The sequence below is a fragment of the Helianthus annuus genome, chromosome 13, assembly GCF_002127325.2.
Source record: "Helianthus annuus cultivar XRQ/B chromosome 13, HanXRQr2.0-SUNRISE, whole genome shotgun sequence".
In the NCBI taxonomy this organism is placed as follows: domain Eukaryota; kingdom Viridiplantae; phylum Streptophyta; class Magnoliopsida; order Asterales; family Asteraceae; genus Helianthus; species Helianthus annuus.
This window is the reverse complement of record NC_035445.2, coordinates 166,076,231-166,093,004: the sequence shown is the minus strand read 5'-3', so window position 1 is coordinate 166,093,004 and position 16,774 is coordinate 166,076,231. Positions and strand designations below refer to the sequence as shown.

The 16,774-nt window shown below is 35.5% G+C and overlaps 1 protein-coding gene across 1 annotated transcript; it reads left to right on the top strand.

Annotated features, from left to right (window-relative positions):
- The first annotated feature begins 3,091 nt into the window (after window positions 1-3,091).
- On the top strand, window positions 3,092-13,514 carry LOC110900258 (putative disease resistance RPP13-like protein 1). Its single transcript, XM_035981737.1, has 14 exons — window positions 3,092-7,092; window positions 7,192-7,331; window positions 7,951-8,133; window positions 8,220-8,347; window positions 8,465-8,605; window positions 9,169-10,343; window positions 10,422-10,544; window positions 10,847-10,921; window positions 11,014-11,106; window positions 11,321-11,977; window positions 12,129-12,253; window positions 12,340-12,568; window positions 12,664-12,743; window positions 13,034-13,514. The coding sequence occupies exon 1, from the start codon at window positions 3,092-3,094 to the stop codon at window positions 7,079-7,081; it is 3,990 nt and encodes a 1,329-aa protein (XP_035837630.1). The 3' UTR covers window positions 7,082-7,092; window positions 7,192-7,331; window positions 7,951-8,133; window positions 8,220-8,347; window positions 8,465-8,605; window positions 9,169-10,343; window positions 10,422-10,544; window positions 10,847-10,921; window positions 11,014-11,106; window positions 11,321-11,977; window positions 12,129-12,253; window positions 12,340-12,568; window positions 12,664-12,743; window positions 13,034-13,514.
- The last annotated feature ends 3,260 nt before the right edge of the window (window positions 13,515-16,774 follow it).

The following is a 16,774-nucleotide window of genomic DNA, read 5'->3' as shown; positions in this document are numbered from 1 at the left end:
AAATCAAAATTTCAATTTTATAACTGTTTGAAGATTTATAATCATAAAATTCAGGATTTTAAGAAGTCAATTATAAAAGTCAAACTTGTTCTTAATAAAGTCAACTGCAGAATTAAAACGAGATGAACAAGAAATTCAGTTATGTAGTTATGTTAGTTAGTTAGAAAACGGTTAAATAACTGTCGTATTGTAAGGGTATAAATTACCCACTGATGTCTTCATTTGTATGAGTGAAATTTAGAAGTTAATATATTGCCTTTTTTCTGTCTCTGTTTCACCAAACGAGTCCCTGCACATATTCTGTGCATACTCAAACTCACAATTGTTCGTGAATGTTAATCGATCCCCGATCCAATAATAACCGGTGGGGCCAATTGCCGGGCTGTGATTTTGTTACGGTTTTCTTTGTTGATCTGGACACAGTCTTGGTTTCTCTTTTGCCGGGTTGTTATAGCCATAGTTGTTAAAAGCCATCGCCTCTTGCGCCTGGGTCCATTTTCCAAGCTAGGCGAGACAATTGCGCTTTAAGTCAAGGCAATTGCGCTTTAATTCTCTAAGTGATGGTTCAGGCGCAGATTTCGGCAAGATTCCTAGATTCTAGAAAGTTACCGGCTAAATTCTCTAAATTCCAGCAAGATTCCACCCAGATTTCTACTTTTATCTAAGGAAAACTACTTTTCTACACTAATATTTTACAAATTTTGGTACTAATAAGATGATATTAAAAGTTATATGATAGCTTTTGTTTATTTTATTTAAAAAATAGTATTAATTTTCTAATACATAAAATATTTTTAATTTTTTTCATTGTGCGCTCTTTTTTTTCTCAGGCCCTCGCTTTTTTGCGCCTTGCACCTAGGCCCCAGGCGAGGCCTATGCGCTTTGAGTGTGCCTAGAGCCTTTAATAACTATGGCTATAGCAAATGAAAATGTACAAAACGGTATTCAGTTGCCATGATGTTCTTTTTAATGAAGGCTTGATTTTTGTGACCATACACTTTGACTTACTAATGTTATCTCTAGGAGATCACATAGCTTAAAGTAACAAGGGTAAATAGCAGCTTTAAAAGCAGTGGTGACAATTTAAGTTTGAGTTGTCAGTTGTCATACATAGGTTGATTTGTTTGACCCGTTTCATTAATGATAAGTTGACATGTATAACCCGTTTTTTTAAACAAGCCATGTAGACCGCTTTAGATAAATGACTTACTTGAGGCCAAAAGTTGTTCTATATATAAAGAAACCATAATGCAGATTTACATTGTAATCCTCGATGCTTAGTTTAAATGCACAATATCTCTTGACCTTTACAATACTGCAAGCCTAGTCCTTGAAGTTATCAACAGGTTTGCCTAAAGAAACAAATAACCACCACACATTAAATCAAAGCTGCAACTGAAATTAAATTAATACTTTTTAACAAATCGTAAAACGCTAAGCACGTATATTCTGAAGTTTATAGTCTAGTCCATTTTCTTCTGCTCAGCTATATACTTGGTTAAGTAGAGTAGTCTGAGACATGACATTCAGAATTATGTAGATAGGTGGATGAGTCGGGTAATGGGTCAAACTCGCCAGGCCGGGTTGACTCACTATTGAATTTTCAAATGGAGCTGTGTGATTTTGTGCCTTTTAGAAATCATATAAAAATGTGTGTTATCATATTCCCACGTGTAAGGATCTTAAGGAAAAAAAATACGAAAAGGATCCTAACTAAAACACGCTAGGCACGTATATTCTGAAGTTTATGGTCGTGTGCATTTTCTTCTGTTCAGCTATATACTTGGTTAATTAGAGTAGTCTGAGACACGACATTCATAATTAGGTAGATGGGTGGATGAGTCGGGTAATGGGTCAGACTTGCTAGGCTGGGTTGACTCGCATCATTTAAAGCAATTATCTATCCCTTTTAAAAGTTTAATATAATTTTTTTTTAAATAGAATAATTTAGGAGGTTGGATGCATTGTGTAGTCTTTGTTAATTTTAATTTTCATGTTCTTCATCATTTAAAGCAATTATGTCAATAAATCTGCCGGTTTAGATATTTATTTTAGACAATTGAACCTTTTTAAATTGTTTTGTTTTAGGAACAAAAAATAATATTTGTGCCAAAAAAATAAAAATAAAATCTCTTATTCACGTGATAGAACTTGAAGTATTATTTTTGCATCTTGCTGACCAAATCCGCCCACTTTATGAATACTTTTGATCCAATTTGATAAATTGGCCTGTTGAACTTTTCATTTCGAGAGCAATTTGTGAACCAAATCAAAGGAGTATGCTACATCTACACGTGATGTGAAGGTCTATCAACATTCAAAGTTTTGTAGGCAATTTCATAAAACAATTATTGCTAAAGCTTAGTCACCTAAGCAAAAGCTGCTCCTTGAACAATGTTTCCTAGCCATTCTTTTCATCTATGATTCTTGCTATAGATGACACTTAACTTTTACAAATTCAGAGTTGGGTCCTCAAAGACTAACAATATGAATTGACTAGAATAGCCCAAAAATTACTGTGATATAGAAGAGTTTTAGGCGGTCAACCAATACTATAGTCAAGTTCAAGGCTTCAAGCATATCTCAAGTCTCAAATATTAAATTGCGAGTTTATATTTATTGGTTTGAATGTGCTCTTTTTTTGTAGCCTGATCATACCTTCAAAACATCTCTTTTCAATTTTTTTCCTAGGTTTTATCATACTATAAAGACTATTTGTATAGTTTACTCTTTTTTATATTCTTTTTGTTTACAAAACAGTAATCTGCTTTCTAACAGCAACACAAGCAATAAAAATGAAGCATCTCAAAATATAATTAATAAATCATAACAAAAATGTTCAGGCTCATTAAATATTGGGAGCTACTTCTTGTACAATATATTAAAAAAAACTATTGACCAAGAGAATTGGCTCAAATGTTGATATAACGTATCCTTCTTTCTATCCACTCATTTCTTATCTCCACTCAGACCACTCCTATCTTATCTCCACTCATGATCTCTCATTTACATTCATCGCAAATACAGATTACACTACACACCAACTACTCTCATTCCAATTTCCAGCTTACCTCTTCACTGTCTGTTAACAATGGCCGAAGCTGCTGCTGCTGCCCTTGTCAAAGTCATTTTTGACAAGCTAGCCGATGAAGCCTTCAAGAAATATGCTCGTTCCCAGAATATCCACTCAGAGCTCAAGCAATTGGGGAGCACGTTGTCCCAGATCCAAGCTCTGCTTAATGATGCCTCCCACAAGGAAATAACTGATGAATCTGTTAGACTATGGCTCAATAGTCTCCAACATCTGGCTTACGATATCGATGACGTACTTGACGAAGTGGCTACTGAAGCTATGCGTCGTGAGCTGACCCCGGAATCAGAAGCGAGCACCAGCATGGTAAGAAAGCTCATCCCAACTTGCTGCAAACAGTTCTCACTAAGCCATTGGTTGAGTCCCAAGTTAGACAGAATTACCACCAAGTTACAACATCTAGAAAAACAAAATCCTGGTTTGATTGTGAAAGGTGAAAAGCCAAAAATTAATACTAATAGAAGAAACGAAACCTCTTTGCCAGAACGTGATGTTGTTGGAAGAGAAGTTGAGAAAAAGAAATTGCTCAACCAGTTGTTAGTAGGTGAATCATCTAAGGAAAAGTTTAGTATCTTACCCATAGTTGGTTTGGGTGGAGTGGGAAAGACCACTCTGGCTAGAATATTGTATAACGATACGCGGGTGAAAGATCACTTTGAACTCATGGCTTGGGTTTGTGTTTCCGATGAGTGTGATGTATTCAAAATAAGTGAAACCATCTTTGAATGTGTGGCTACAGAAAACAAACAGTTCAAAGATGTAAATCAGCTTCAAATTGCTCTTAGAGAGCAATTTAAGGACAAACGATTTCTACTAGTACTTGATGATGTGTGGAATCAAAACTATGATGATTGGGAAAAACTAGTGCGTCCATTTCATTCTGGGGCTGCTGGAAGTAGGGTAATCATGACAACTCGCCAGCAAGATCTGCTTAAAAAGATAGGTTTTAATCATGTAGACAATCTCAAGAGTTTGTCGCATGAAGATGCTTTGTCTTTGTTAGCTCTACATGCATTAGATGTAGATAACTTTGATTCGCATGAAACACTTAAACCACAAGCTAAAGGTATCGTGAAAAAGTGTGGTGGTTTGCCTTTAGCTTTAAAGGCAATTGGAAGATTACTCAGAACAAAAACCGAGGGAGAAGAATGGGATGACGTGTTGAAAAGTAAGATATGGGATTTAGAAAATGCTGATGCAATTGTTCCAGCCCTAAGACTAAGCTACCATGATCTTCCTGCTGATTTGAAGCGCTTGTTTGCATACTGCTCTTTGTTCCCAAAGGACTTTATGTTTGACAAGGAGGAGTTGATATTACTATGGATAGCTGAAGGGTATCTGAACGAGTCAACTGCAAACAAGTCACCGGAATGCTTGGGCCATGAATATTTTGAGAAATTGCTATCAAGGTCCTTTTTTCAACCCGCACCTAGTGGCGAACCCTTTTTTGTGATGCATGATCTCATGAACGACTTGGCCACATTTGTTGCTGGAGAATATTTTTTGAGGTTTGACAATCAGACGGAGATGGCAGAGGAAGCTTTAGGCAAGTACCGACATATGTCATTTATGCGTGAGCGCTATGTAGGTTTCCAGAAGTTTGAGGCATTTCAAAGAGCAAGAAGTTTGAGAACACTGTTAGCTGTATATGTTGGGGTAGAACAAAGCTGGGATGAGTTTTACATATCCAATAAAATTTTGGTTGACTTACTTCCTCAGCTACCACTGTTAAGGGTTCTTTCTTTGAGCCGTTTTGACATAAGTGAGGTACCGGATGTCATTTGTAGTTTGGACCACTTGAGGTATCTTAATTTGTCTCGAACAAATATCTCAAAGTTACCAGAGAATGTTGGTAATCTTTACAATTTACAAACATTGATCGTTTTTGGTTGTGAGAGCTTGAGTACATTGCCTAAAAGCTTCCTAAAGCTCAAAAAATTGAGGCATTTTGACATCAGGGATACTCCGCATTTGAAGAAGCTGCCCTTGGGAATTGGTGAGTTAAAAAACCTACAAACTCTCCCCAAGGTCATCGTTGGAGGAGACGGTGACTTTGCAATAACCAAGCTTAAGGGATTAGAGAATTTACGTGGGGAACTTTCCATTGAAGGATTGCAGAAAGTGCAAATCCCAATGCAAGCAAGGGAGGCGAACCTATCTCAAAAAAGGCTTACTAAGTTAAAGATGAAATGGGGTAATGATTCACAGAGAGGATCACTTGAGAAGGAGGTTCTTGCTGAGCTCAAGCCACACACTGATACGTTGAAACATTTTGAAGTTGAGTATTACGGGGGAGTAGAGTTTCCATGTTGGGTCGGGGATCCCACTTTTCATCAATTGGTTCATGTGTCGCTACGGGGTTGTAGAAAATGTACATCTCTACCGCCGCTTGGGCGGTTACCTTCACTTAAGGAGTTGTTGATTCAAGGAATGGATGATGTTAAAGTCATCAGTTTGGAGTTAAGTAGGAGTACTGATGTTACCTTCCCTTCACTTGAAATTCTAAGGTTTGAAGATATGTCTAGTTGGGAGGTATGGTCAACCAATAGCGAGGTAATGTTTCCATGCCTTCGAGAGCTTCAAATAATCAAATGTCCCGATTTGAGTGATGTCTCACTTGAAGCATTACCTTCACTAAGAGTTTTGAGGATAGAGGGATGTGGTGAAAGTGTGCTGAGAAGTCTGGTTCAAGCAGCTTCATCAACCACTAAACTGGAAATAGACTCAATTTTAGGGCTTACGGATGAGGTGTGGAGAGGTGTCATAGTGAATTTTGGGGCGGTTGAAGAGCTACGCATACAATATTGTGATGAGATAAGATACCTATGGGAATCAGATGCGGAGGCAAGTAAAGTTCTTGTAAATTTAAAGGAATTGCGGGTATATTATTGTAAAAAATTGGTGAGTTTAGGAGAGAAAGAGGAGGATGAGGATAACATTGGGAGCAACTTCCTATCATCTCTTAGGATTTTGGATGTAGAAGAATGTGAGAGTATGGAGCGTTTGTGTTGTCCGAATAGCATTGAGAGGTTAAACATCAGGGGGTGTAGGTCAGTTAGACATGTCTCCTTCCCAAGAGCAACAACAACAGGTGGAGGAGGGCAGAATCTCAAGTCACTTACTATAGATAGCTGTGGAAATCTAAAATCAATAAATCAATTGAGTAACTCCACTCACCTCACCTCTTTGAGAATAAGTTATTGTCGAAACATGGAGTTATCTTCTGATCTTCATCAGCTATCAAATCTCACCTCGTTGTGCATACAAGGTTTTAAAAGCATAAGGTCATTTTCTGACCTTGAGCTATCAAACCTCACCACGTTGAAAATAGAAGGTTGTGAAAGCATAGAGTCATTTCCTAATCTCCATCTGCCAAATCTCACAGAAGTACACATAGAAAGTTGCAAAAACATGAAGGCATTTGGTGACCTGCAGCTACCAAATCTAATCAGTTGGATGATATGGGATTGTGAAAATCTGGAGTCATTTCCTGACCTTCAGCTATCCAATCTCACCATGTTAAAAGCTATGTGGATCAGCAATTGTCCAATGATTGATGCTTCCTTTCCTCGTGGGCTTTGGCCTCCCAATTTGTGTTCCCTTGAAACAGGGGGGTTGAAAAAGCCCATCTCAGAATGGGGCAATCAGAATTTCCCAGCTTCCCTTGTTTACCTAAGATTACATAATGAACGTGATGTGAAGAATTTTAGTCAATTGTCCCACCTTTTCCCTTCTTCTCTTAAATCTCTGAGCATATGGGAATTTGATAATCTGGAATCCATTTCAACGGGACTCCAATACCTCACATCCCTTCAACATCTGTACATTGGCAGCTGTCCAAAGCTGAACGATTTACCAGAGACGCTGTTGCCTTCCCTTCTGAGTTTGAGTACATTAATATGCCCAAAATTGAAAGAAAGGTGTGAAGGAAGAGGCTCCCACTACTGGCCCCGAATCTCTCATATACCCTGCATCGAAATTAAAGACTAATTGAAAGAAAGGTAGTTGTTAATTAAATAGCAATTGTTTGTTACGTGGAAATTATTGCTAGTCGTTTGTTTTAAATAAATAACCCTTACCTTCTTCTTGTTTCTCTGTAGTCACCGAGAAGAGATTCCATGCCGTGAATACCCAATCACCAGAGGAAGAAAAACGACATCATACAACCATCTTCACATCCTATCAGATTTCTAAACCCATCACAGCCGACCGACATCCCCTGCATCTACATGGACGGCAGGTACTTGTTAATTAAATACCCTCTGATTTCCATATGATAAACTGGTATTCTCATACATGTGCCTGTTTTTTTTGTTGGATTAGGATTTGTTGCTCAAAACCTATAATTGAATTTTAATGATGACATTAATTTATATGTTGAAATCAGAATTTAATAAGTTGGAACTGATTTCACAATGTGTAGGTACTAATTTTGACTTTCGTGAGTTAAACTTGCCAATGAATTATTATTATTGTTATTGTTTTGTTTGTGATTTATGTTGATCTTGCTTTTGTAGGTTGATAGGGTGCGATTTTAAGTTGTTAATCAGTTGATTTGTGTGATAGCACGGTTAATTTTTGTTTTTTGTTTTTTGAATCTGATTCAGAAGTGTTATAGTAATAGATAATGAAATTTGATTGAAGTTACTTCGAGTCTCGATTAAAAAGTTGAATCTGATTCACTAGTTGAATATACAAATCAGGGTTTAGATCTGCATTTGGTTTGATTAATTTAGGCATTTTGTTTACTGTGAAGTTATGATAAAAAAACATAGCTAAATTTGATTAATTGTATTAATACTTGATATGAAGTCTGTGAAGAACTGAATAACTAATATATTACAACTAAACTTTTGCAGTGACATATCCTAAAGGATCTTCTGGGTGATGGAACATTCACAGTTGACCAGGTCAAATTCAAGAACAGAGAAAAGTCTCGAGGTGTGAATTTTCAGGGGAAGTATCTTGAGTAAAGTGCAGTAAAACTCGCGCGTATAATTACTGAATCAGCTAATAACAGACAAAGTGTCGATGACATAAGTGTAAGTTCCTTTTAAGTCAACAACATTTGACTACCCCATAACATAACAAACTGGTTTTGATTATTAGTATTTGTGATATAACACAGGATTTATTCATGAAAATCAATTGGATTCAATATTCAAGTGAAGGTGTTAAGAAATTGTCAAATATCGGACCAGAGGCTAAGTTAAAGGAAAGGGTCAAAGTGCTTGATGATGGACAAGATCATTTCTGGTAAGCTTGTACTTTTTTTCCTCTAAAAAATATGGGTGGGTTGGAAAACGAGTTAAAACAAGTTCGGCCATTAATATCAAAGTGTATTGTTTGACCCTTGAAGTTTTTTAATTGCAGTTGAAGAAAGAAGATATTCTGCAAATCAACAACGTACACATCCAAAATACTTCATAATTGGTGGAAAGGAGGCTGGCTACATCTATTGCCATAATTTGGTTCATTTACATGCTCTGCAAACATCCTGAGATTCAAGATAAGGTTGAATAAGAAATCAAAGAAGCAACAAACTTTATTTTGACTTATTAACTTATGACTTTTTAAAAAGTAGTTTTAAAAAAAAATGTTTGGATTAGCTTATGGGGTGGGAAAAGCCAATAAGTTAATAAGTTGTTTTTTTTAAAAAAAATGTTTGGATTAGCCTATGAGTGGATTAGCTTAGGGCAGGGGGTAATTCTGTAATTGTGTTTTGAAAAGTTATAAAAAGTTCCAAAAAGTCAAAAAATAGTAACTTTTCAAAACTGACTTTTCCTTTTGTACTAAAAGTTGTTTCAAAAAGTCATTTTTAATTACCCAAACATTATTCTTACTTATTGGCTTTTTGAAAAAGCCAATAAGTCAATAAGTTGTTTCAAAAAGCTTAGCCAAACATACCCTAAATCGCCGGCAGCTTAGTGTCTAGAGGTGCAGAGGTGCACAAAACAGTTTCTTCTCTAGCCAGTTCGGTTAAAATGGTTTTTTCTCTAGTCGGTTCGGTTAATCGAACAAGCAGGTTTATCTCATTTTTTTCCTTAACCCGTTTTTTCACATTTCATCATTAGCAGATGTCCAAAGGTGAATGATTTACCAGAGATGCTGTTACCCTCACTTTTGACATTCAAAATTGCTTTGGGAATTGATCTTGCAAGCAATCAGCATAACCAGGAAATTTAAGGAATTTTTAAATATCACACCAGAGGCTAAGCTAAATGCATGAAGATCAAAGTGGTTGATGAGTTTGTTTATTAGCTGATCTAGACCAAGACTGAACAAATGAACAGGGGACAAGATGATTTCTAGTAAGCGGATACTTTTTGTCCCATAAAATCATTGGTGGGTTGGGTAACGAGTCGAAAGAGGTCTGGGGTTTTGAAAAATGGTTACCTTTTTAGTAGGGTTGAAATGGGTCGGGTCAGGTTGGACTGTTTGACTGAGATGAAAACACTTTGATTTTCTTTAAACCTTATATCTAGTTAATGTTTTAACTATGATTACAAAAAACAAACCTAGAAAAGATACAATATCTTAATGCAGATTTTAACGAAACTCTCAAGACTCTTTCATGCAGTTCCCATGGTATGCAATCTCAAATCTTTATCAATTTTTCATACTTTGACTTAAATGGCCGGGTCTTTGACTAATCAACATGGTTACTAGTATTTATTGGAGTAAGAGGTTCAAAATGGATCTCGTTGGGTCAACCCAAAGCTCTTTTTGTCAAAAAATAAAAAAAAAGTTATTGATAATTAGTTTAAAAAAAGTATTATTTCAATGATAGTCTAATTTTGTTTATTAAAATATTTTCAGGGGTTTTATCAGAAAAATGGTTTCGTCAAATTGTTGTTTCTCTGAAAGCTTCTTTAAGTTTAAGGCTTTTAAGGTGAGTACAATACAACCCATATCGACCATTTCCTTTTCATTTGGGTCATGTAACTGAACTCTTGATTTGTAAACTTTTTTGTGGTCTAGTTTAAAAGTCAACCTTCATGTTATGTCATTTGACCAAAGCAAAAGTATCTAGATTATCATAAAACGTATATTAATAATTATTTAATGAACCTGCTGATGTGAGGAATTTTAGTCAACATGGTCAACGTGGTTGATGAGTTCCAGTACAAGTGAAGAAAGCCTATAAAATCTTGTCAAGGCTATTTTTCCTTCGAGCTCTTGAAGCCGAGTCGACTGCTCTGGAAGCCTGGAATCGTGTCAAGGCTATTTTTCTCAACAACAAAGGACCACGGTGCGCTGCCCTTCAACAGAAATTCATCCTTAAACGTATATTAATAATTATTTAATGAACCTTCATTGTTACTTGTAGTTAGAGTAAAAGGGTCAAAGTGGTTGATGAGTTCCAGTACGAGTGAAGAAAGCCTAGAAAAGATACAATATCTTCATGCAAATTTTAACAAAACTCTCAAGACTCTATCATGCAGTTCGAGTGGTATGCAATCTCAAATCTTTATCAATTTCTCATACTTTGATTTAACTGCAGGGCCTTTGACTAATCAACATGGGGTTACTAGTAGTCAGAGGGTCAAAATGGCAATTTACTCTTTGAGTTTTAATGATAACAATAATTTATATGTTGAAATCAGTAATCACTTTTCATAAGTTTAAACTAATATATATTGCTGCATAGAATGTATGGTGAAAGATTCTGTTTATTACCCTGTTTATTTTCAAGTTGACTTTCAATTTCGCTTTTTTTTTAATCTTAGCCATTTTCATTATCCTTTTTTGCAGCTTGGTGCATGAGTATGTTCAATGATTACATTTCAATACAGAAACTACGTTAGCTGATTTGATTTTGCTAAACATGTAAGTTAAGCATTTTCCTCGTTAGCTTAGATCAGAAGCTTCTGTATAGCGGAACAATAGAGTGTCTTATATATTACAACAAAATTTTGCAGGGACTTAAGACCATGACATCCTAAAGGATCTTCTAGGTGATGGAACATTCACAGTTGACCAGGAAAAATTGAGATAAGAGAGATTTTAGCAGTGTAAGTTCCTTTCAGTCAACAACATATGACTAGTGCATAATACAATGACCTGGTTTTGACTATTGGCATTCATGGTATAACACAGGGTTTATTCATGTTGGATTTGATTTTTAAAGTTATGTGTTTTGATTATATTCTTGTTAAAATAATTTGAAAAGCAATGGGTTTAATTGGCCACTAATGTCAAAGTGGGTTGTTTGACCCTTGACTGCAGTTGAAGAAAGAATTTGCAAGGTTTCTGCATAGCAACAACACACATCCAAAGTCACAGATGTTGAGGAATTCGCAAACAGTGAGAGTGAAGAAAGCCTAGAAAAGATCGAATATATTAATGCAGATTTTAACGAAACTCTCAAGACTCTTTCATGCAGTTCCAGTGGTATGCAATCTCAAATCTTCATCAATCTCTCATACTTTGACTTAACTGGGCCTTTAACTAATCAACATGGGTACTACTAGTTATTGGAGTCAGAAGTTCAAAATGGTACACATTAATTGGGTCAACCCAAAAGCTCTTTCTGTCTAAATTTCTAAAAAAAATATTAATAATTAGCATGTCAACTAAAGAAATATTATTTCAATGATAGTCTAATTTTGTTTACCAAAATGATTTTAAGGGTTTTATGTTTCAAAAAAACACATTGGGTAACTTTACATCTTAAAAAGGAAATAAAAAAGTGAAGCAATACAGATGTTGCAACTTTGCGTATATGCAAAATTTATATGCTTCGCAGATGATGACGATGATGCATGATGTATCTGGTGGTTATGTTGTGAAGGAAGGGGATATTGCAGCTTATCAGAAAAATGGTTTCATCAAATTGTTGTTTTCATCCAGAAAGCTGATCCCTTTAAGTTTAAGGCTTCTAAGGTTAGTACAATACAAACCATATTGACTATGTGCTCTAGTTTAAAAGTCAACCTTCAAGCTATCTCATTTGACCAATGCAAAAGTACCTAGATTATCATAAAAGTATATTGTCCGAGTACGATTTTGACATGATTTCCTGTTTTTTATGTAGAAAGCACACGCAGGACAAACAATTTGTTTGGACAGGGAATTTGCGTATTGGCAGATGAACATCTTTGCTTTCATTCTGCTAAGTTGTTTCATTTTCAAGCTGAACAACTAAAACAAAACTGCAAGGTTTGAAATGATGCTTAATCTTCACGTTGACAAAAGGTTACTACTTATAAAGACTTGTCACTAATAAGGTTTTGTTGCTAATGAAGAAGACTCACCAAAGAACCACTAGACGATGATGAAGAAGACCCAATACTGAGCTGGAGCCAAGCATCTAGTGGTTCTCCATTAAGATCCAAATCCAACCTAGCCATTTGCTAGTTATTCAGGGGTGGCGAGGCACCGGGTGATATTAATCTAAACAGTGAAAGAGAAGATGTTTTTAAACAGTGAAGATGTTTTATTTGCTAGCGGTTCTTCATTAAGATCAGAGTGTTGGTATATTACTTGTTTTGAGAATCTATGTCTCCTTTTCAAATAAATTACATTTGAATAACAAGTACTTTTTTTGTTCTATAAATATGATCTTACAGATTGATTAGTCCTTTCCGCAACAAGGTTTATACATCTGACCCAGCCAATGTTTAAGACCCATGACAAAAGTTATGTTAAGGTATGTTGGATTACAGTTTCTAAATCTGGAAAAAAAGTTACTTTTTTTTTTTATTTGAGTTTGCTCAGTGATTTGAATTTTGTAAAATGTTACTTCCACATTTTGTGAATTCATAAGTTCTGCCTTTCAACAATTTCATAAGTATAGTCAAATGATTGATTACTATTCTTTAGTATTTTGACCATAACTCAAATGGAAAAAGTTGTTTTTTAGCATTCTTGTTAATTTGAACTTGGAAAGCAATCTGTTTGACCATAAATTGTTTGACCCTTGAATTTTTAAAATTGCAGTTGAAGAAAGAAGACATTCTATCAGGGTTTCTGCAAATCAACAAGACACATCCAACATACTAAGAGAGACATAATCCGAATTCACTTATTTCGAGCCCGGATTTTGACTTTGATGACAACCTGTGCGGCGTTGTTACTCTTACTTTGGGCTTGTGTTGCGCCTTAACTGTCATGTTGCGACAGGTCATGAAGTACCAGAAGAGAGCATTGAGCTTTTGATCAAGAGATTCTGTTTCAGAGGATAGTGAGAGAAATCGATAAGGTTTTCAAAACAGATGCTCTGCAGCGGCTGCTCTCCAGGAGGCAGCTGAAGCATACCTTGTTGGACCCATTGAAGACTCTTGCACGTAGGATTCGTGGTGAGAGGGCTTAGAGTTTATATATCTGTAACGCTAGTATGTAGATCTGAACTGTGTAATTATGCTCTTATAATTCTTATTGACTCATATTGAATGAAAGTTTTCAGTTTAGTCCTGTTAAATGATATTATGTAAGTTCTTTGTTATGATGTCGGCGTTGTATTTGATCTTCTATCAAACTATGCATCCATCAACGTCTTTTGAAGGTACTCCTTAGTGATGCATAGAAAGTCGAGTAGTTGAGTGTTTACTTTTTAGAGTAGTTAGTTAATATGTTTTGATCATCGTTCCGTTTAGGTTTACGTCAAAACTTCGAGGTCTATAATGAAAATGAAGATGCATTTGAGTTGTTTAATTTGAATATAATTGATTAATATATATTTAATTGTTTAGATCATGAAAAGAAACAAAGAATTATCATTTTTAACTGGTGGGCTGAGCAGCTAGGCTATGGTTTTGTTTAGGCATTCTTTATTGGGCCCAAACCTAGTTATGGTTTCTTTGCTGATGGGTTTGAAGCCCACCTATTAAAAGATAAAGAAAAAGGGGTGGCTATGAGGGATTTGGACTTTGGGGACTGGATAGGTTAATTTCCAATATAAACTAATTAATAAATATGATTAAGTTTCAATAATTAATGATTGTGATAGTGAAACAAGCAATTGATTTGTATGGGTATTAAATCTAATTATTCATTTTTTTATTACATGATTTTTTTCTTACCATAAAACCTAACTAATTTAGTTAAATTGTTTTCTTGTATTTATTTCACAATTTAAAGTTATTATTTCAAAAAGATAAACTTGTTAATGGTTTGAGTCAACAAGGGGTCAAAACCAGCTTTGTTTCGAACTGGCTTTTTAGGCGGAAAAAAGCAGTTTCAAAATTGGGTTTTAACTAGTTTGGTTCGGGTTTGAGCATTCTATGTATATGTTCTCACACCGATTACAACCCATATGTTTGGGTCGATTCAGAACCAATTTCAATACCTGTCCCAGTTCCGAATTTCAAACATGCTCTTGTTAACCAGTTTTCTTTTCTTTTTTTTTTTTTTTTTCACTTCCTTAACCCTAGTAATATTAAGCTGGGCTCAAATGACTTGTTTAAGAAGCTGGACTTGGCCTAACTTAATCAGTAATGACCTATGTGACTCAAACCACTTAAATCTTCTCCCCTTCGGAGACGAATGGAGTTCACTTTCGGCCACCATGCCACCGTTATCCCTTACTTTATTTTCATATGTTTTTTTTTTCCAAACCAGTTGAAGTTCGAGTCAATAAAAGTCAAAACCAATTTCTCTTGGAAGTGGATTTTGAGGGGAAAAAGGTTGGTTTCAAAAGTAGGTTTAATCAATTCGGCTCAGGTTTAATTGGGCCAGTTTGAAACCAAATACAAAGAAACCAGTTTTTAATCATCTCCCTGTAGACCCTAGTAATATTAAGTTGGGCTTAAGTGACTTTGTTTAACAAGTTGGACTTCGCCCAGTTAATCTTCTTCCCGTGGAGACGATGGAGTTCACTTTCGTCCACCATGTCGCCGTTATCCCTTACTTTATTTTCATATATCTTTTTTCCAAATCAGTTCAAGTTTGAGTCAACAAATGTCAAAACCAATTTCTCTTGGAAGTGGTTTTTGAGGGGAAATAGGTTGGTTTCAAAAGTAGGTTTAATCAATTGGGCTCAGATTTAATTGGGCCAGTTTGAAACCAAATACAAAGAAACCAGTTTTTAATCATCTCCCTGTAGACCCTAGTAATATTAAGTTGGGCTTAAGTGACTTTGTTTAACAAGTTGGACTTGGCCCAACCTAATCATTAATGGCCTATTATGCGACTTAAACCAGTTAATCTTCTTCCCGCTTTGGAGACGAACGGAGTTCACTTCCGGCCATCGTGTCGTCATCGCCGATTCATACGAACATAATAAAAACCTAAACGAACTACACAAACCCAACTCTGTTTATCATCTTCTTCATCTTTTCATGAAATATCCTCTCTCATGGGTGTCGGTTTCAGTAATTGGTGGAGAAATAGCAAGTGTTGGTTGAAACTAAAGAGGTAGGGTTTTGAATAGGTGGAGAATTGAGAGGTTTGTGATGAGAATGAGGGGATGAAATTAGGGTTTAGAGAGTACACGAGAAAGCATCCACACACGCATCCTCTGTAAGTATCACCTCAATTTTATGAATTCCAATTGTGTTTATGTGCTCGATCGCTGATTTGGATACAATTGGGTTTATGGGTTTGTTGATAAATGGAATTTCGATTAGTAATTTACTAAATTTTGTGCCCTGATTCTGATACTCTGTTTGCAACTGTTTAAATTGAAGCTCAATTGATGATTGATGGGTTTGATTTGCTGATTAATACTTCAAATTTTATTAATTTTAATTGCATTTATGTGTTTGAATTCTGATTCTGACAATTTTATGGTTTCGTGTTCATGATTTTCATGGATTCAATGTAAATTTGCTTAACCTAACTTACTTAATTGTCATTCTGTGTTTTGTTCATCAACTGTTGTTACTGGTTACTTTGGATTCAAACTAACTTATGAGTAGAATGCCTGTTTCTTTTTAACATGAGTTTGTAATTCAAATTGCAGCTTCATGGTTTTCCCCTTCATATATCTGTATGTGTTCATGTATGTATGTATGTGTATGTCTCTGTTTTCAACCTAATACATCCGATTTGGGGGTAGTATTTTTTAGACAAAGTACTATAGCATAGGGACTAATATGGTGTTCTACTGCATAGACTAATGGGGTAATATTTCATTTTACATGAATATGTGATTCAAATGACAGCTCTTATTAGTCCCTATGCAAAGCACTTTTATATTTCTTTATTTACAAGCTGTGAATTAAATGGTAACAAAGACACATTACAGTAAACAACAATCTTCATCACATTCTATTTATTAAACGGACATTTGAAATTTAGTGACGTTATATGACTGGGTTGTTAAATTACTGTTCATTCGTATGCTGTCAGTTTACTGTTTTGTTGTTTCTGATGTTCTATCAAACTCTGCATTCATCACCTTCAATTATTAGAGCTAATTGATTTGGCTGTGTAGGATTCTTGAACTCTGTTATGCATTTTGATCTAGCTCAGTGTATGGTTTGGTATAAGATGGACACGCTTGTGTATCCATGAGCGGGCCCACCTTATCAAGACTGTGTCACATGATACATAAGGAACATTTCTACCTGATGGAACAGCTTTACAGTTTCAGCAGATTCCGAGCTTAAGTGTTTTAGAGGTGACAAAATGGGTTGGTTGGACGGGTTGAAATTTGAATAACAGGTCAAAGTGAGTTAACTTTGTAATGGTCAAACATGTCGTGTACTGGGTTGACTCAAAAATACTTTATGTCAAAAT

Coding starts and splice junctions, on each gene's coding strand:
- LOC110900258 (XM_035981737.1), top strand. CDS start 3,092: ATGGCCGAAGCTGCTGCTGCTGCCCTTGTCAAAGTCATTTTTGACAAG.